The sequence below is a fragment of the Daphnia pulicaria genome, chromosome 1, assembly GCF_021234035.1.
Source record: "Daphnia pulicaria isolate SC F1-1A chromosome 1, SC_F0-13Bv2, whole genome shotgun sequence".
NCBI classification, from domain to species: Eukaryota; Metazoa; Arthropoda; class Branchiopoda; order Diplostraca; family Daphniidae; genus Daphnia; species Daphnia pulicaria.
In genome coordinates, this window is record NC_060913.1 from 6513439 (window position 1) to 6533547 (window position 20109).

General features: G+C 45.8%; 1 protein-coding gene across 1 annotated transcript in view; it reads right to left on the bottom strand.

Moving 5' to 3' along the window:
• Window positions 1-1995: 1995 nt before the first annotated feature.
• LOC124320584 (MOXD1 homolog 2-like) overlaps window positions 1996-20109 on the bottom strand; it is a 43504-nt gene continuing 25390 nt past the window's right edge. The window contains exons 3-12 of the mRNA XM_046783418.1: window positions 10767-10913; window positions 10412-10588; window positions 9177-9263; window positions 8829-9017; window positions 8421-8572; window positions 7087-7262; window positions 5267-5391; window positions 4485-4678; window positions 4098-4266; window positions 1996-4022 (exon numbers count right to left, since the gene is read on the bottom strand). Coding sequence (XP_046639374.1) covers window positions 3378-4022; window positions 4098-4266; window positions 4485-4678; window positions 5267-5391; window positions 7087-7262; window positions 8421-8572; window positions 8829-9017; window positions 9177-9263; window positions 10412-10588; window positions 10767-10913 — 2061 coding nt within the window. The 3' untranslated portion in view covers window positions 1996-3377. The remainder of the gene's footprint in view (window positions 4023-4097; window positions 4267-4484; window positions 4679-5266; window positions 5392-7086; window positions 7263-8420; window positions 8573-8828; window positions 9018-9176; window positions 9264-10411; window positions 10589-10766; window positions 10914-20109) is intronic.

Genomic DNA, 20109 nt, shown 5'->3' on the forward strand with positions numbered 1-20109 from the left:
TACTCTCTCGTTCTTGTCTCTCCCGCGCTCGCTCGCGCCAGCGGCCCCAGAGGAACGAAAAAAGAAAAAAAAGAAAAAAAAGCTTTTTGCCGGGCAGCAGACACCAGCACCAATGTCTTACCATATATATATATTATCTAAATACAAATGTATGACGTGGGTAGATATACAAGTAGAGTAGTAGTCGAGTTGTAGTTGAAAGGGAGGCCTCGCGTGCGTGCGTGTTAGGCAATTGGAAACGATGATGATGATGATGGTGCACACTTTTTTTTTTTTTCGAAGAAAGAAAAGAAAAGAAGAAATTTCGGTACAGGAACTCGGCGACCCTGTCGTTGTTGCTGTTGTTAGACTGCGGTTCAACTAGCCCCGATGTCTATACAGTAAACACACACACAGACATAGACACAGCACATCTGGGCGCCCACGGAACGGCGATTGGGTCTACTCTTTTTGAGATGTAGTTCGATTTGAATGCAAATGAGAGAAGTTTGTGGAAGCCGAACACGAGCAGAAGTAACGCGAGGCGCACGATTCCATCTATTCCTCTCGTGTTTTTTTGCCTTATTCTTTTCTTTTTGAGTTTACGGTTTGAAAAACGGATTTGATCCATGTAGATGCATCGAAATGCCATAAGACCCGCAATGGGGACGGAAAACGGATCTCCGAAAAAAAAACAAAAAAAAACGGCTCGACACCGAGAATTCTTGTACGGCTTCAAAGAATCAGGACGTTGTAACGTTCTATAACCTTTTGAATGGGAACATTTGTAATCTAGTCATCATCTCGGTTGCAGATTGGAACGGACGCCCTTCATGTAGAAGAGAAAGAAAGAAGAAAGAAATAGCCCGCGCCATTTATTGTGCCCAATGGCCAAGTCACCGTGAACCGAGCGACGAGATGATGGCACAAAGTATGATGATGGATGGGTTAATGCGGATTTCAATTAGAGCCGAACGACTTGGCCGTGATGTTCACGTCAGCGCCTTTCTCTCCTTTGATGGCGCCCCATCAAAATGACGGCACGCATTCACCGTCTTCCCGAGGAGGAGCGTGCACAGCTGAGACTGGGGCACACACACAGTGAGCGTGAGCCGGGCGGGCATGTCGACATCACCGCACAGCAGCCGAGAGACATTCAACGTTCCATCAAGTTGAAAGCGGGCTGGCCGGCCGGCTGTACCAGCTAGTTCTTCCGGCGTCGGGTTATAGTAGCTACGATTGACTCGTCAAACAACGGATGGTCCCGCCGGGAGGAAACTGGCGGAATGCTTCCTCTCCTCTGTGCCAGCAGCTCCTCCTTTTGCGCTCGTCATTGATGTGATGTACAACGGCGAGCAGCAGCTCCTACACAACGCCGCTGCTGCTGCTACTGCTGCTGCACACAAACACAGCATCCCCCCCCCCTCTCTTTGGCCATCTTTGACGGTGCTCAACGACGCCATCATCATTCGTTGTGTGCCAAATGTTCTTCACGCTGTTCGGCACGAAGAATGAGGAGCAGCAGCAGCCCGGCTGGGCTCCTATATATGGCGATCCTTTTCTCCCCCCCCCCCCCCCCAACACATTGCGGAGTGTACATACAGCGACGGGCTGGCTGGCTGGCTGGCCGACAGCAATCACGGAAGCATTCCTGGCGCGTCGCGCACACAGAGCATACAATCGGAGCACTAATTCATCCTGTCATTGGTGTGTGTGTGTGTGTGTGTGTGTGTGTGTGTGGTAGATTGAGGGAGGTGGAGGGAGGTGGATGAGGGGGGTGGCTGTATTCTCGTCCTGCATCACCCAATATATTATTCATCTCGTCGACGACCTTATTGTGTAAAATTCCCCGCCAATAATGACATTTCTCATCCGCCATCCGCTCGGGCTTCTCTTCCACCCCTATTGTCGCCCCCCTCCCCTGTTGTCTCCGCCCTTTTATTGCGCTCTTTTGAGTTGGGCAATGGCCTGCCATGTGAGACTTCAACCGTATAAGCTAAAGCTATGAGTCGTAAGTCCGAGTTAATCTTGTATTTTATATCTCATTTCACAGGTCTATTGGCATAGTATGTATATGTATATATGTATAGAAAGAGAGAGAGAGAGAGAGAGAAAGAAATAATCAAAAATAAAATAAGAAAAGGACTTTGGGATGACGGGGCGCAGAATGATGCACAAATAAAGACACGAATGACACGCACAAAATACAGACAACAACAACAAAAAATGTAGTTCATTATAAAAATCCAGTGCCAACAATTTTTTCTCTCTGCTTCCCTTCTTTTTTTTACGTACATTTACATTGCTTATTTTGTGTGACGTCGGTACAATAATTGTCAACATGTCAAAATGATTCAAACGTATTTTTTCTTCTTCTTCTTCTTTTGTCGTGGAGGTCGGAGGGTGTGTGTGTGGGGGGGGGGGATGTGGGAGGGGTCGAATCTCTATAAAGAAATAAGGAACACGCCAATCAAGAGCGGAGAGCTAGTCGGTTATTATTAGAATGATCAGAATCAATTCGAACAATGAGAGAATAAAAAAAAAGGAGCCCAACGGTGCAGCAGCATCGTGTCTTTTGTGACTCTCGTTACGGGTGGCTCTCTCTTGTTGTATATGTACAAATATGAACAGTATGGCACTTGGCATTTTTTTTTTACTTTTATTATAGTACTATAGTCACTTATTTCTTTCTCTTTTCTTTTTCCCTTTTTTCTTCAATGTGGAATAACGTCGAGCCGGGATGGGGGGCAGCACGAGAGATGGAGGGGGTGGGCGTGGTCCGGTTACACACGGACATATACAACAATAAAAGAAAAAGAAAAAAAAAACGGAGAGACGACAAGGAAGGCAAGAGAGAGGAGTGAGGAATAAAAGATGGGGGTTGGGGGGGGGTGGACTGGGTGGTGTATGGAAAGAGAAACGGATGGAGGGTAGTTGGTAGTAGCTAGGGAAGTTTGTTGTTACATTTATGTACGTGTATGATTAGATATAACTCTTGTGACGTGTGTGTGTGTGTGCGTGCTCTATGATTTTCTTCTCTTTTGTCAACTGGGCCACTCCCTCCCTTCAAAGTCGACTTATTGGTGGCCGGCCTTCTCTCTTCTCTCTTCACTGGGCATTTGCCTTTGCTTATTCCTTGACGAAAACGACGAATAAATAGCCAGTGCAAACATACACAGCACACAGCACACAGCACACAGCACACAGCACACACGGCACACAACACAAAGACATGACAACCGACCGACGACCGGGCCAGCTTCTTCTTTTCCCCCCTTCACTCCGTCTGCCCGCCCCTCTCCAAAAGCCACATCATCTCTTCTGTACAGTATAGTCACTAGTCAGTGTTGTTGTATTGCGAGTGTCGAAACTCGAAGAGCAGGACTGCAGGAGCCGAGTTATAAGCTGCTTCTCCTCCTACTGCTACTGCTGCGGCCGCAGCTGCTGCTGGCCCAGACACTGTTGTATGTACAACACAAGGCAATTAGGATAATGGTGAAGGAGCCTAGTCGGGGGTATGTCGACTCGGACGAATTCTGCATGACTGAAGCGCGACGGCTGCTGAGCTCCTGGCTGGCCGTCGTCTCCTGGGTCGCCGCTGAGTGGTTGTGCAAATGAATGACGTCGTTCAACGGCGTCTCGATCACCACCGACGACGGAGGAAGCGGAGCGGCCGCCGCTTTCTCGTGGTTCAACGACACGCCCTGACCCCAGACGGAGGCCACTTGGCCGTTATGATTCAATTGACCGCTGCTGCTCTCCGCCGCTAATGAAGGCCGCCCAGTTGTGATGGATGCCGACCGGCTCGTCGTCGTCGTCGTCGTCGTCAGAGCTGGAACCGTCGCCGGGGCGTGGGTCGTGGTGGCCGTTCGATTCCGCTGGACGTTGCCAGAAACGCCGCCGTTGACGTTCTTCCTGTGAGGCGTTTTGGCCACGTTGGCCGGCCTCGGCGGAAGCGTTCCCCGTGGAGCGCAAACTGATGGATCAGCCTCCGGCAGTGGCTGGGTGATGTTGGGAGCGTAATAATCCGGCGCCGTTGATCCCTGTACATCGATGGACAAAAGAAATGTGTCAATTTTTAAAGATCAAATTTCTATTTCAATTGATTTCAAACTTACGTCAATCAGCGCTTGCGTTTTGCCCCAGCAAAGTGGTCGGAAGGCTCCTCGCCTCGTGGCTTCTTGAAACGTGTGAAAATTTTTGTCCCAGTCGAATGTGATGAGCCGCTCTTCGACCGTCTGGTCGGCCAATTCTGGCGGCGATTTAATCCTCACAGGATCCGATCCACTGATATCCGAAACGAAAAAGGAAAAAGAGAAAAAAAGAAAAAAAAAAAAGTCAAATAAAAGTAGAAAACCCCCGCCGGAATGAGATGGGAAACCCATGGATAATAAAAAGCAGGCGGTGGCGGCGGCGGCGGTGGTGGTGGCTCAGTAATGGCCACTACTGTCCCCCGCCGTCCCGCCATAAAACGACGTAAATAAAAACAGTTTCGAATTTCTTACGGGTGCAATTCCTGGATGCCGAGCGAGTGCAATATAGTGGCCAATGAGGGCAGACTGTAGCAGAGGGAGAGGTCGACACGGGGCCAGTAGAGCAGATAGGCCAGGCAGGTCTCCTCGCGCGTCGACAATCCGCCCAAAGTGATGGTACTCCGAGACTCGGAATTGTACGTGCATTGACTGATCAAATGGTCGCCCTATAGGGAGGAAGGGAAAAAAAGGGGAAAAAAAAAAGAAAAACAAAAATTGAAATAAACTTCCAGCTCCGGAAAAGCACAGCACAAAAAAGAAGAGCGACAATGAAACATGGACAACACGGAACACGTCCAGAGCCTATTTTCGGCTAGTCGGAGTCCAATAACAAACTGCCCGCGCTGGGGTTTCAATGTTGTTTTGACCGCGTGCCGCTACATGGAAGCGAGCGAGACGGACACGAAAAGAGAAGGGGGAACATGACAACAACAACAGTGAAAAAAACAACTCCGCAAAAGAAGTCAAAAGAAGAGAGAGAGAGAGAGAGAAAGAAAATACAAAATAAAATAAAGAAGAAGCGACGAGACAGCTATCGATCCGCTTTGTTAGGAAGCGGCACGACTCCTCCACATGAATGAGCCGTGCCACTTATCGTCAGATGAAACGGACTCCCACAGAAGAGAAAGAGAAAAAAAGAGAAAATAAAATAAAGTGGAAAAAAAAGAAGAAGCACGCGCATACAAACAGAGATCGACGTGGGAGCCATGAGAAATAAGAAAGGGAATACAAGTCGCTATTTTATTCATTTTTACCGGTAGAACGTTGACCGGCTTCTGGAACTGTCGATATTCTTGGTAGTGCACGTCGTAATTGGTGTCGTCAACCAGCGCCGGGAGCTCCTTATCGCCGCGTATGTGACGCAATTGGACTTGACGACCTGCGAAAAAAGAAAATAGCGTTAGAAGAAAAGGTGGAAAAAGAAAGGTTTGGCAATAACATTTGATTTAGTATTTTTTTTTTACAGGACGGTGGGATCAAATTGAATAGCGGATCCTATACTATTTTTCCGCGAGACTTAGTTTTATTGAGGACACGCCGGGCAAGGGGTGGGGGATAGCAATCCCATCCGAATAGCTTTGCACACGCAATGCCGTCCCTTTTGTTTTTCTTTCCTTTTGGAGAACAAACAATCTCCCTCCCCGCCGAAAGGAAAAAAATAAAAATGATTTCATTTCCCTCGCCGTTCGCTTCAGAGGTGGGCGGGCTCATTTCCATTCCGGAAGCCAGCGCAGCGCGGCAAACGACCGGTCTTATTTGTTTTGTTATTTTATTTATTTATTTTGTGTGTGGCGGGTCCGGAGAGAGAGAGAGCGAGAGAGAAAAAGGAAGGAAGATTTTTGGTATTTTCTATCTATCTTGGAAAAAGAGACGAGGGCGTTGATGGTCCCAACCGAAAACGCCATTCACCCCCGTGGCCTGTGCAGACGTCATCTCACCCCACCCCCACCCATCTCTATACATATTTGTACGCGTTTACGCTGGCGGAAGTCGTTTGTCAATAAATCAGTCACATTAGTTGCAGAACTGTTTTTGGTGTGGCGACGAGCGACGACCCGAACTCGACAGTCGACAGTCGACAGAGCCGATATTAGTGGGCAAGGCCGATGAAGATGAACTGCTCTGTCGGTTGTGTGTTGTTGCTTTAGCCTATTTTCACCGCCAGAAGCGGCGATTCCGGTGGCATCTCTCGAACACACAGACATAACGGCAAAAAGATGGTCTCTCTCCTCCACGTTCCGGATCATAGACCTTTTTTCTTTTTTTCTTTTTCTTTTTCTTTCGGTGGGTGTGCTGGGGCACGTGTGGGAGGGTAGAGGACTCATAACTCAAAGCCAAACATTCCACATTATTCATTTCTTTAATTTCGTTGGCTGGTGATCAACTTAATGGATGACAAATTTCACAACTTTTTTTTTTGCCTTTTTTTTCTACCTTCCCCTTTCCGATTTGTCAAACGAATTGAACCCACAAATTCTACTTTTTTTTCCCCCTGGCAACGTTTTTTTATTCCTTCTTTTTCTTCTTCTTTTCAAATGGAAATTTTTATTTGTGGTATTAAAAAATGGTGGGGAAAAAATGGGCTCGTTTCGGAATGCGAGTGTGACGATCCGCCGTCAAACACTCAAGTGCTTTTTACGGATACGGATCGAATATTATCACGCGTTCCGATCACGTTTCCCAACGATGTGTGGCGAGCTCGTAACCTTTCAGCATATCATATATAGAATATATCAAAGTGTATATATGTATGCGGTTGTATGGCTGATGGCCCCCTTCCTCAAAAAGCCTCGATCCATCCATTCCCCCCGTTGCGATCGAGTGCCAAACCACCCACTGGGTTATGTGGGCATATTTCACGCTGTGGAACGGATGGGGCTCGACTGGGCACGGCTTTCGGCTCGGCCGGCTCTCGGTCGATCACGGATCCGGCCGATATTATGGCATCTACATTTATTTATAGTGCGCATGCATATAAATCTGGGGATTCTCAAATACAGTGCCGAGTCTCTTCGAGTCTTTCTGAGTCTCTCTGGGTCTCTCTTGCACATAATAAAATCATATTAGAACATACCGAGGAGGTGAGTGTGCTGGTTGACGGCGAAGACGTTGATGCCGCGGGAGGGCAAGGCCTGTTGAGTGCAGTCGGCCACGCAGTGGGCCTCGGAGACGACCCGGCGTTGGCCAGGCGGGACGATGTGCTTCCAATTGGGATCGATGCCGACACTCAGCACGCCCGCATCGTGATGTCTACACAATTCACACACACAGAAAAAAAGAAAAATGAGAAAAGAAAAAGAAAAAAAAACACAATTCGTTTTAGAATTCCCAACGTGCAACAAACATTCGCCACCGTCTGGTGGTGACGGACAAAACACGACGAAAGATACGGGACTCGGTCCAGCGAGCAATTCGACGCCGGACGTTTCGAAAAATTGAACAGCGTCATTTACCCTCTCTCGTCGGTCTCTGTTTCAAGAGCCCATAAAAAACAAAAGGCGGTCGCAGAGCGAAAAGATGAAAGTGCAAGGGCATAGGCAGCAGCCAAGAATGTTGACAAAGAGACCATCTGTTGTCTACTACGAAACTGGATGCTTTTTCGGTTTCCCTATTATAAAAGAGGGCGAAAAATAAGAAAAGAAACAACGGCGGTGCATCTTTCAAAACACAGGAGAAAAAATTGAGAAGGGATACTGGGCTAGGCCCGTGTTACGACACCGCAACTCTTTTCTATTCGGACGTCGGCTCCTTGGGCGAAGGAGAGCGACAGACAGGTCAACTAACCAATCGACGCAGAACAAAAACAAAACAAAACAAAAAAAAAACGACTATTATAGCTCCTTGGCCTTTTTGCTTTTTTTTTTCTATTGCCGATGTTTTGATTGGAGCCCGAAACTGCGACACACCAAGCTATATACACACATAAATAGAAGTACACTCTATCTATCTTTTCCTCTCTATATAGTATACCCTGGAAAAAAATATTTATCTATAATAAAGAGAGAGAGAGAACAAGAGATCAAAAACATTCCGGTCGAATGAAGTGGTTGAGAGTGTACTCTAGTAGAAAAATAGCAGGAGGCCCTTTATTTTTTTTTTTCTTCTTTACCCTCTGTTCTATCCTTGACGACAGAATAAGGAGGAAAAATAAAAAGGATAACAACACAAAAAGAGGAGCAGCAGCCAATTGTCTTTCTCTTTTGTTTTTCTTCTTTGATGTCCTACAAACACCGCGCTCTATACCTTTGGGTATTTTGTCGGAAATTTTATTTCAGTGATGGTGGCGGAATAAATTCGGATTTTTTTTTTCTTTCTTTCTTTTTTGTTTGCCACAAAGTACAAGATGAATGCCAATCGCACACAAGGATGTGTGTGTGTGTGTTGTATATGGTATATATGTATCTATACCTGAGTTGGGACGTGTAGAAGAGTCGGAGGCCCGAGTGATCGACGATGCCGCTCTGCAGGTTCGGGTTGTCGTAGTGGGTCTCCAGCATGAAGAACTTAGCGCCGCCGGCCCGGTTCATTGGATAGCCGGCCTCCGATGGGAATGTGAAACCCTTATTTGGTCAAGCAAATAAAAAAACACGCATAGCGCAGAAGGAGAGAAAAAAACAAGAAAAAAGAAAAGAAAACATCACATTAATTTCATTCTGGTTCTATCGACATTTGTCAATCTGTAATCGGGAACAATCAGCAACAACTTTCTTGGTACTAATGAAATAAATGGCCGACAATCGGGACACGCAAACGCAGACACAAAAAAGGGAGTTGATGGCCTCGAGCGCAACTGGATTTGTTTTTTTTGTTACATACCTCCGATCCGGCTGTCCAGGCGACTACGACGTTGTTGCAATTGAAGAACAATGGCGGCATGGACGGCTGATAGCATCGTGACCCCTCGGTGGCGGCCAGCACCTCAAACACGCTGGGATCTCCCACGCATTCGTAGACGTTCATGTGATGGACGAAAGGCTGGCTGCCGGCCGTGAACACCGGTTCGTACTGACCAATTACACAAAGAGAAAAGAAAAAAAGAAAACAACAGCGGTTACAACAATCATCAATCACCGTGACAACTTTCCCAAGTATTACACAATGAGAATTCCTTTTTCTTTTTCGAAAAAAACAAAACACAAAATGATTGGGTGCGTGATTCCTTACCCGGATCATGTGATGTTTACGATCGAGAGGCGGTAATTTGAAGATGCGACACCAGTGCAACGTGTCCTCGTTCTCCGGAACTGAAACCTAAAAAAAGAGACAAAACAACAATGAGAATACAACATAAAAACAACTAGAAAAAAAACAACAAAACCATTTGAACGATTCCCCATCACGAACGCTCACAAAGCTGTGAATAAACATAGGGACAGCATCTCTTTTTTTTTATTTTTCCCTCTGTTTTGTTCCATTGTGTTTCATTTGTGGTTGGAAGTTGGAGGAAATGAAGAAGTCTGGAGGGGGGGGGGGGGGATTTAGGCCTACGGAATGGAACCCGAAAACAATTCAACGACCCACTCAAAAAAAGGAAAAAAACAAACAACCCGTCGTAAAAAATCGAAGGAAACGACTCGATCGTCGTCCTGACAAATAAAACACCGGCAACGGAACGGATATATGGGGATAGCAGAGAGAGAGAAGAGCCTATCGAATTTACACAGAAAAAAACGAATAGAGAAAGAGAGAGAGAGAGTCAAACGCGGCGCGGTAGATATATATATAGTTTTCCAGCCGAAATCGATATAGATTGACGTTGGAAATAGCCCCTTCGTCGACCATGTTATATACCCAGGCCTTGCCTTCAATCCCGTTTCAAAGACGCGAGAACGGAAAGGCTATTCACTGCGTGATTGATGAGCGTTCAAACTTTCCGGCTTATAAGGCAACCCCTAGGAAGAAGAAGAAGAAAAAATAACTCAGTGAAAACAAACTAAAATGGATTTTCTTTTCTCCCCACCCCATCTCTCCCGCCCGAGAAAAAAGTCCAGTCTCGAACCTCCCCCTTGTTCCAGTCTATATACGACCAATAAGTCCATCTTCCTCTCGCCCAGCTCGGCCCAGCTCGGCCCAGCTTATTGGGAAAACAGGCAGTCTGGTTTTTCTTCTACAACAACGTATAACAATCTTCAGCTCAATTTTCTCTCTTTCTGCCTCATTTGCCTTTTTATCTCTTCTCTTTCCAGCGTCTGTGCGTGAGTCCGTTCGTGCTGCGCTGCGTGGACCGTGGAGTCCCATTGTGCGATGCTAATGTGGCCTACCTCTTTTGGCCTTTGCCTGCCTCTTTGCGTGCGCGGGCAGCAGAGAGAGGCTGACTGACTGACTGGCCCCGGTGAGGGACGCGGATGAGTAATAGATTTTTCTCATTTTTTTGTTTTTTTTGTTTATGTGTTTTTTACCTGGTAGTTCCTCAAGTCCCAGACTTTGACGTCAGACGGTAGCTCGTCGTCGGCGAATTGCGAACGATGCATCAGGTAGACGGGCTTGGAGCCGTGTGGGTTGTTGGAGAAGGAAATGTCAGCGTCCGACAGAGGATCGCTGGCCGAATAGGCGTACATCATCCAAGACGTCGACACCTTCATCAGACAAAAATAAACGAGAAAAAAGAAAAATAAAGAAGTGGGAGACAAGATGATTACAAGCGGCTGGGATTTAAAAAAAAATCATTTTGACTGGACATCAGATTTTGTTATCTTCTTCTTCTTCCAGGAAAATAAAAAAATAAAATAAAAATAAAAACTCTTTGATTATTACCGTGATGTTGAGATCCTTGTCGTCGCAGGTAACGAGCTTGCGCCGGAATCGCATGACGGTGTGTGTTTCGTTCTCGTGAGCGCCGATCAAGTCGTAATCCTGTTGGGGATCCAGTGAACTCCCGCCGTTGGCCAATCCGTGCCGATCCTATTAAGCGCAAAAGACAACAAGAGATGAGAAAAACGGAACCCAAAATAAATAACAAAAAACATCAACAGCAGATTTGGAGAGCTGCTCGGCGAGCTCACTCATCAGATTAACAAGAGCGAGAAAGAGAAACTAACGGCGATCAACCAATTAATTGCCTCAGATTTAGATTGTCTATAGGAGGCAACGAGCTCCCATTTCCGAAAGCGAAAAGCCCATAAAGCCCCTCTTTGTTGTCGAATGGTGGAGAGTTGTTGTCTTTGATCAATCCCCAGCGGTCTCGATGTAGACACGAGCCTGACGTCATTAACTGTCTCAAGTTCTCTTAATGCGATCGTCGCCGCGACTCCGCCAGCTGATTTCAATAATGGCGCGCTCTTTTCAGACGGAGCCGCACGCACAGTTTCGTGTCACGAAACTTGGAAAACGAAACTGAAGGCTGGCGTATAAAAAGAAAAGAAATAAGGAACATGTATATAGGCTCAATCAATGTTTTTCTCTTGGTTCGGTGTATAGGGGGACTCGTGTGTGTGCTTTATCGACATCAGACTGCGAAATAAGCATGGCCTTCCGGCTGTGAAATAACAATGGCCACCTTTTTTTTATATATGTATTTTGCCGCCGCCGCTGCCGCCGCGCCCTCTCTACTAATAGAGCGTCGTTCACTCTCCTTCTTCAATCAGCGTTGGAAAGGAAAAAATCTTTTGTCAAGACTTTAGACTGACAAATTGATTGAAATAGAACGTCAACGAGTCAAGCGTCCCATCAGCATTATTTATAGCATTCTCTCTCCCTCCCCCCATCTGTTTGTACATTCAGTTGGGAAAAAAAAGAATAAAATCAAACGGGCAGCCAGCCAATTCATCTACTACTCGTTTTCATTGGAATAGCTTTTTTTTCTTCTTGGTTCTTCATCCCAAATGTATATATATGTGTGTGGGAACAAAAGGGCTGGGTCTCCCATGGCTCACATGTCCAGAGAGAGCCTCCGGGTGAGCTGGCTAGCCAACTCTAACGTAAGTATACATCTGTATATATATAAGAAGTGGAGAGCTCGTTTGACAAGTCCTCTAAAAAAAGATTTCTCCGTCATTGAAAATGAAATCGTGTGACCACCCAAGTTTCGGTCTTATTATTACTTATTTCCTCTCTTTTCTTTTCGACCCTGTAGATACTAGATAGTAGTACGCAGAGTCAACATTTTTTATTTGATAGCAGAGCTAGTCGGTAGTGTGTGCCTGGGCAGACAGAGGGGGGTTAAATAAGGCAATCCAACTGATATTCATACAATGCGCATAGAGATTCACTCCGACTTGTCCTGGTGAGCTGCAACGCAACCAACTACACAAACGCAGCGGGGAGAAAACGAACCTTAAGGGGGAAAAAGAAGAAGAAGAATAAAGAAAGAAGAGAAGCTGTTCATATAGGGGAGAGAGAGAGCCCTATACTACTCAGCTATAGCTGGTGGATTTGTCACAATTGGGAGAAGAGAGAAACTGACTCAATGTATTTATGTATGTGTGTGTCCTGCGGATCTAACACGATAACAAGCCGGCCCACCCCCAGCTGGAACCCCCTCCAGACATGAACGTAACACACATCGACGGGTTGTAGATGTATAGTAAGACTTGTGTTTCTTTTTTTTCCTCTCTTTTTACTTCCATCCCTAAAGGCTCTAATGTCGTCGTCATCTTCGTCATCCCACACGCGGTCCTTGAGGAACCCCGGAATATAAAAAGGCAAGAAAAACGGACGTCGTCAACAACGACGCTGCCGGCCAACCTACCCGCCCGCGCTCCACTCTAATCACCTTATCCGCGTCTAGCAGATATATAATATTCTCTCTCTCTCTCTCGTCTTTTTGAGTCGTCGTCCTCTCCCCCGCCGAGCCCGGCCACTCGAGAAAAAGAAAAAGAAGAGGAACGACGATAATATTATTGGATGTAAAAGAGACAGAAGACATAACCCTCCGTTGGAGGGCACGGGGCACCGGCCTTGTGTGGCATCAGATCATCAGTGACAGATAGAATAGATATATACGGGACACACACGTGACGTTTCGGGTCAAACGAGCCTAGGCTCAAGCCTAGGCTCTACGGTCCGCCATAGGGGGGCAAAACTCTAGTGGGTGCATTATTTATAGATTGCGTAGTGCTGCTGGATCTTGTGGATGTTAGAGCCTATACAAATAGCGTCTAGATTTTGATGTTCGAATTGATTTTTTTTTTTTCGCTACTTCAGTATATAGAATTCGGTGGGGAGGAAACGATTTGGTCGATATGGTCCAGTGCACCGCACAAATTGGTGCGTGGAACACAATAGGTGAAACGAGAGTTGGGATCCATCCGAGTCGATCCAGACGGCCTGCTGCTGCCAGATAGAGATAACCGGTTGAGCATTTTTCGAGTGCGTAGAATTTGATAGGCTTAAATCTAAAGTGTGTGTGTGTGTACTTTGCAGTGATTCGTTTTTAGGAGGAGGGGGGGGGAGGGAGGAACAGGAATACAATAATAAAAATAAAAGAGGGAGAAGTCACAGCAAATAGGGAGATAGGCTAAAGCGAGGCCCCATGCTGGATTAGATTTTTTTTTTCTGTTTTTATCTTTTTTCTACTTGTTCCGGACCGACTGGTTTTCCAGCAGCCAGTGGTGGTGGTGGGCGCGTTATCAGCGATCGGACGAGGTCAGTCGTAAAGTCCATCAAACCCAATCTATGGGTGGTATATTATTTAGATAGGAGCGGTCGGGTTTGAATAAAGCAATCACCAGGGGCCATCTTTAACCTCCTCTCCGACTCGCTGCTCTTGCATCTCTCTCCCTGCAGTGAGGACGGCCAGGCCGAGGTAAGAGCAGCTAGAGAACGGCCCTTGCATTTCTTTTAACGAAATATATATTTACTATTTATATACACATAGATCCAAAAGAGAGGGGACGGTGGTGGTGGTGCCCGTCATAACAGTGGCTCACACATACACACACACAGGAATCAGCAGGGGAAAGAGAAGAAGGAAAAAAAGGGACTCGGGTGGGCGCAGAAACTCATTTCACAGGGCCGGCTATTTTTTTTCTTTTTCTTATTCTCTGATGCAACGGGGAGTTGAAGAAGAAGCTCTTAGGGTCGTCGTTGGTGTAAAGGCCTCACTTTCATTTCATTTCGACTTGACTAAAGAACCCAGGTTCTTCTTTTCCTTCATCGTTCAACTCTCCCCGTGTGTGTGTGTATGTTTGTTAGCTGGAAGACCATCTCCACCATCGCCTCCTGCTGGTTATTTACGAGCCAGTTCAATGTGTGTGCTGTGTGTATGTGCGGGTTCGTTTCGGCTGCTGCAGTGCTGCTGGGCCCCTGGTCTCTTGGCGTCCGTTGCCCCGTTTTTTCTAAAAATATTAAACACCCACCTTCTATTCGTCCCGGAAAAAAAAGAGTCTCCATTGGAGGCTCTCATCTCTGATGAGACGACAAGGTCCTTTCCCCCCTTAGCCGCTTCTCTCCTTCAGTTATACTACTACTGCGCATATTTATTATTTGTACGCATTACGTGGTACCAAGTTACACATTTTCTTTTTCTCTCTCTATTTTTTCATTTTATTTTTCTTTCTCCATTGTGGCAGCATTCGTAACGCTTGCAAGAAGGAGTCGGGGAATGAGAGCTCCGGCAACGATTTAGTCCCCGGGACGACCAATATAATAAGAAAAAGAAAAAAAAGGGGCTGCTGGCCTGTCAAGTCTCTGTGTGAAACGTCTGCGCGTGAAATGGAGTCGTAAACTCTTGAACACTTGCAACGCCGCGTCTTCATTTTGTTGCTTTTTTGACTGGCGCAAACGGTCTTTTTTTCCCCTTTTTTAATATTGCGTCATCAATCAATGATGACGAGTTTCTCTTTTCAAGAAGAAAAAAAGTTTCACGCAGCTAGCGCAATTGGGGATTGTTTAATATGAAATATACAAACACACACACACCATCTGTTCCGCCAGGGATGAAAAAAAAAGAAAAGAAAAAACAAAACTTGATGGCTTCAACCAATTTTGGGAGTGAAACGAAATGCGAGCAAAATGAAATCGGAGAATCGGAGCTCCTGCCACGTGACGCCAAGTCGTGCGGCTAATCAACTCTGCAAGGAGCTCTGATCTCATTTTTTTTTTTCGCTTGGCGTTTCAAATGTCTCTCGCCTTTCACACACTTCTTTTATGTTTTTATTTGCCATGTGCGGATTCCCGTAGCAATCGCCAGGAAGAAAAAAAAAGTAACAATAATGCGCCTCGGGTTATTCTTGTATGAAAAAGAATCCAATAAAATTCGACGACGGAGACGGAGTGTTGACCGAGATTCGTTTTTAAACGTCGGCTACTACTATACACTCCCATACGAGCGTGTAGTTGGTGCCTTTTTGGCAGGTTCAATTGTCGAAATTCATAGCGCAGGAAACTCGGAAGAAAAGAGGGATAAAGGCCCGACTACAAAGGACGTGAACGTTAGTTACTGTGTCGACCGAGAAAGAAAGAAGAAGAAGAAGAAGAAAAAAGAGGAAGATGTTGAGAGAGAGAGAGAGAGAGAGAGAGCGGAGCTAATTGACTATATATATACTCTGGCCGAGGGTTTTTTTAGTGCTAGGACAAATGCCAAGGGAAAGAAAAACGGCTGGCAGTACACAACAGGCCGAAAAGGATCGAAATAAAAACACGACTTTTTGTGGAATGTACAAAAGAGACGAAAAGGGAAAGAAAAGAAAAGAAAAGAGTTGAGTGGGTTATTCGATCGTTGGCGGGGGGGGGGGATATAATACACCGGCGAGAAGAGAAGGAGCAGAGCACGTCTCTATACTCAACAAGTACCTCATTACATTCGGAGGCTATGTCCAATTATAAAGGCGGATCCTGCCGCGTCCCTCAACTCTAACAGGCGCCCGAGATCCGTGAAAGAGCACCGAGTTCATTCGGTTAAGAAGAAAACGAAAAAGAGTAGTGAATTTATCTCAACTAAAAGAGAGAGAGAGATGACGTAATATCTGATGATCTGAATGATATCAATCCGTAATTCTGTATACATATCGCTGGCTCTTCTACTCTTCTCTCCCGCTCAGCGCTCACACACATCTCTCATCTCGGGGGCGCTCTCTTCTCTAGCGCTCTTTATCTCCATCACTTGGCTCATCAGTTATTCATCTCGCGCGCGCCAAAGTGGAGGAAAACATCAGCCCAGAAGACGTTCAAGTCAAGTCAAGAGCGACAGGGAATGATGGCAGACTGTGCGCCGGACCCCGGCACCGTATAGTAACAGTGTAACGCCAACACTCTTGGACATGGACATGGCGAGCGAGCTCTAACAGTCCAGTCGAGTCCTCTCCTCCTTGCTGCAATGCCATCCATCTCATTTTCTTGTTTCCTTCTTCTTCCCCCCACCCCACGTACTGCAAACTCGTCGGCTATTGACAGCTGCTCTAGAGAGACACACGCGCGCAGCTAGAGGACACGACGCATCGTTCGACAGCTCTCTTCACTTAATCTTCACTCGAGAGAGAGAGAGAGAGAGAGAGAGAGAGAAAAGCTGGGCCGGCCCGCTCTCGCACATCCGCAATGTAGTACACCTGGGATGTCTGCCAAGAGTGCGAGGAAGGGCGGGGGTACGATGTTGTTGGGTCTCATCATTGTGTATCTATCTACTACTCCCGTTTTTTTTTCACCCGTGTTTCGAGTGCACTCGAGCTCCGCCATCATCGCTTCTTATTAACAGCTGATTCAATACGCTAACGCACTTTCCATGCGATATTAAATCTAAGTCTATTCACGTGTGTCTAGAGATAAAAGCGCCGCGCTTTTTCCCCCTCTCTTCTTTCTCTTACCTTTCCAATTAAAAATTAAAATTTTTTTTTTCTTTTTTTCTTCTTTATTTTTCGGTTGGCCCCCCCTTCAAACTGAGAAAGCGATTGATGATTTATGAGGATAAATCTCTTTTTTTTTCTTCTTCTTCTTCCTTAGCCGAGGACGAGATGAGACTTGACGGGGGCCCAGGTATAATATAACTCTTAAATGAAAGGGTGTGCGAGCACGCCTGGACGGGGGGTCTCGAAAAGAAAACGAACAAAAAAAAAAATTCAACTGATAAGAAGAAGAAGAGTAACGGTGGGTAAACAATAGATGCATTTCCCCGGTCTTGTGGAAAAATGATGATTAAGAAACCGTCGCCGACGTCATTTCCTCGCATCCTCATTCCAGCAAAACAGTATTACCTGTTCTACCTGTTCTCTCTTTGAAATGAAAAAGAAAAAAAGAGCGGAAATCAGGAAAAAAAGAAGTGGCTTATTCGTCATTTTCTTTACGGGTTGGAAGGTAGGATATATCCCCCCTTTGGCTAACGCGTTTAAATTGTCTGTGTACATTATAAATCTACCTGGGCGACACATATCATGCGATCCCCTTTTATTTAACACACACAGATGCCGGGGCACTTGTGCAGCTCACAGTAGTAGTAGTCATATATGAAGATAATTACACTCGACTGTCGGATGGAGACAATGGGGCACGTCCGGAAATGCTCTCTATCCCTCTATATATGCCGTATAGTGTGTGTGTGTGTGTGTAACGTTATGTTATGTAGATGGTATTATTTATATATATGGTGTACAAAATGTTAAGTGTATAGGACCCATCAGGGCGACAGCAACATCCTTTCCGCACACACACACAGAGACACCGACCGTCCGATTCCGAACGACGCGCTCTTTTCCATTTAATGACTCGGCTCGTTTCTTTCCTTCTTTTTTTTATGTTATTGTTGTTTTTGTTGTCTCTTCCGTTTCGCTTTTACTCCCCCCCCCCCACTTGTCATCCGTATCGTATAATGGCATTTTTTGCCGTCTAGTGGAAAAAGAGGAGAGAGGGGCTTATTATGATGATTATTTGTCTTTCGCTTTTATTTATTTTTTTTTTTTGTTATTTGGGGAGTCTCATTTGGGAGTGGGGGGTCGTTAATGATGATGAAATGAGACACGTCGGGCCGTTGACATCCGCCATCTTTGACAAACACAGCCCCCACACAATATGTTAGACAAAAGCAGCAGCAGCAGCAGCACACAGCTCAAATCGACGAGCAAAAAGCAGAAAGGCTTTTAGCGTTTACAAAACTCTCCGCCCCCCTCTCAGCTGACACGAGTCTGCTGACGCCACTACTATAGCTCGTTTATTCTCTGTTTAGAAAAAAATTCTATTTAGCATGGAGCGGGAAGGAAAAAATGGAGAAAACGCATCAAAGTTAGGCAACAAACGATAATGAGCGTCTGCGAGCCACGTCTAAATAAAAATGGAGTGGATATAAATAGAGCTGGCCAAAAAGATGGATCACGGGCAGCATGATATAGGTGGGATGTATAATATGCTGCACATTCCAATCTGGGCAATCATTGACCCGCGTCTATACATAAGAAGAAAAACAACAAGCCAGTTTGTTTTTAATGAAGTTCTTTTGGGTGTAGACTTCAATCAAGCTTCAATCGACCTTTCTGCGAGTTCTAATAAAAATAGACACACACGGCCATAGACGACGAATTTACGAGGACGAAAAGTTGTTATGGCCCGTCGTAGTCCCGGAGGTTTTGTTTTCCTTCCTTTTAATGGCCAGTCATCACCCCGAAACCCACGGTGGAATATCAAAAAAGATAAAACAGGAAAAAGCAAGAAAGAGAGAGAGAGAGAGAGAGAGAGAGAGCTGGGCGAATCAATATAGACAACGAAATCCATCTTCTCTCCACCGCGCTCCATTCAGATGATTAACACAAGACTGCGAACTTTTCTCTTATAGTCCGACTAAATTTTCTCTCTCTCTCTCGTTCGCTCCTTATTTATCTTCCCACACAAAATGAAATCAATAAAAATAACGGACTTTTCGTTTTCCCCCCTTTTGCGTAATTTTTTCTCTCTCTCTCTCTCTCTCTCTCTCTTTTTCGGCGGGGGGATTTAATTCTCTGGCGGCCTCGCCCAGCTCTCCTTTTTTTTCCCCTTTCCTTTCTATAGCGACGCTTAAGGTGCCGTCTTCTTTTATTAAAATTGGAATAAGTGTCTAGTGGTTAGTGGCACTCGGTCTGGGTCGGTTGGGCAGAGAGAGAAAACGGGAGCTCAGTTCAATGCCGGGCACGTCCCACCCGTGAAAAAGGGGCTCCGAGTGGATGGGGCTGCTGCTGGCTGGCCGCGCCACGGCGTCGCGGCAGCTGCAGTCGATTAGCACATATGAATGACAATAAGTTTCTCAAGAGCCGGAGCACAAGCAAGAAAAGAAGAAAAAAAGAAAAGAAATAGAGGGGCCCCACAACTAAAACTGGCACTCCCGACTGCAACACTTTCTGTATGCCGTTTCAGCTGCGGGGCCTTTAGTGGGTCCCGTTAAAAGAATTAACCGAATGAAGAAGAAGAAGAAGGAAAAAGCGCGTGCAAACGTCACGGCAGAGAGAAAGAAAGATAGAGAAAGAGAGAGAGCAGTACATATAGAGCTATTTAGGAGATTTGAACGATGAGCCGATGGCAAATCGAGCATGCAGCCCGCGTGTCCCGTTCCATCATCATCAACGGCGCTGATTGTTGCTGATGTGTGTTGGCGTGAGCGAGCGGCGGCGACTTTTCCTTCGTCGTTCGGCATCGCCAGGCCGCTAAAGCTAAAGTCTAACGCATCTAATGTTTTTTTTTTTTCGGTTGTTTTGCTTTGTTGTTTTTCTTCGTCTTCTTCTTGGTATGGACAATCGGCAATGGGTTATTTTTGGGGATCCACTTAAAGGGCTTTAGGTGAAGAAAAAAACAAAACAGGACCAAAATGAGAGACGTAGACAGGTGCTCCTTGCGTGCCTTGCAAGAAAAACGTGAACGTGAATTTTTCGTTCCTTTTTTTTTCTTTCTAAATACAAAAAAACATTTTCGATTCCACATAGCCCTCGGACTTGGATATAGGATAAACAAGGGAGAGATGGGGGGGGGGGACTCTCTTATTTTCGTAAGTCCTATAAGAAAAAAAAAATAATCATATGCAAATCAGATGCAAATGATGATGCCGGAGCGCCCCCAAAGTGATTTTTCAATCACTCCCGCCCCGTGCCTTGGCTATAGCTTTGACTTCAACTTGTAAACCGTTCACGCGTGCTCCCACCTTTTCCTATCGTTTCATTTTTTCTTTTCTTTTTTCTTTCCCCCCTTTCTATATTATATATCTATCTAAATT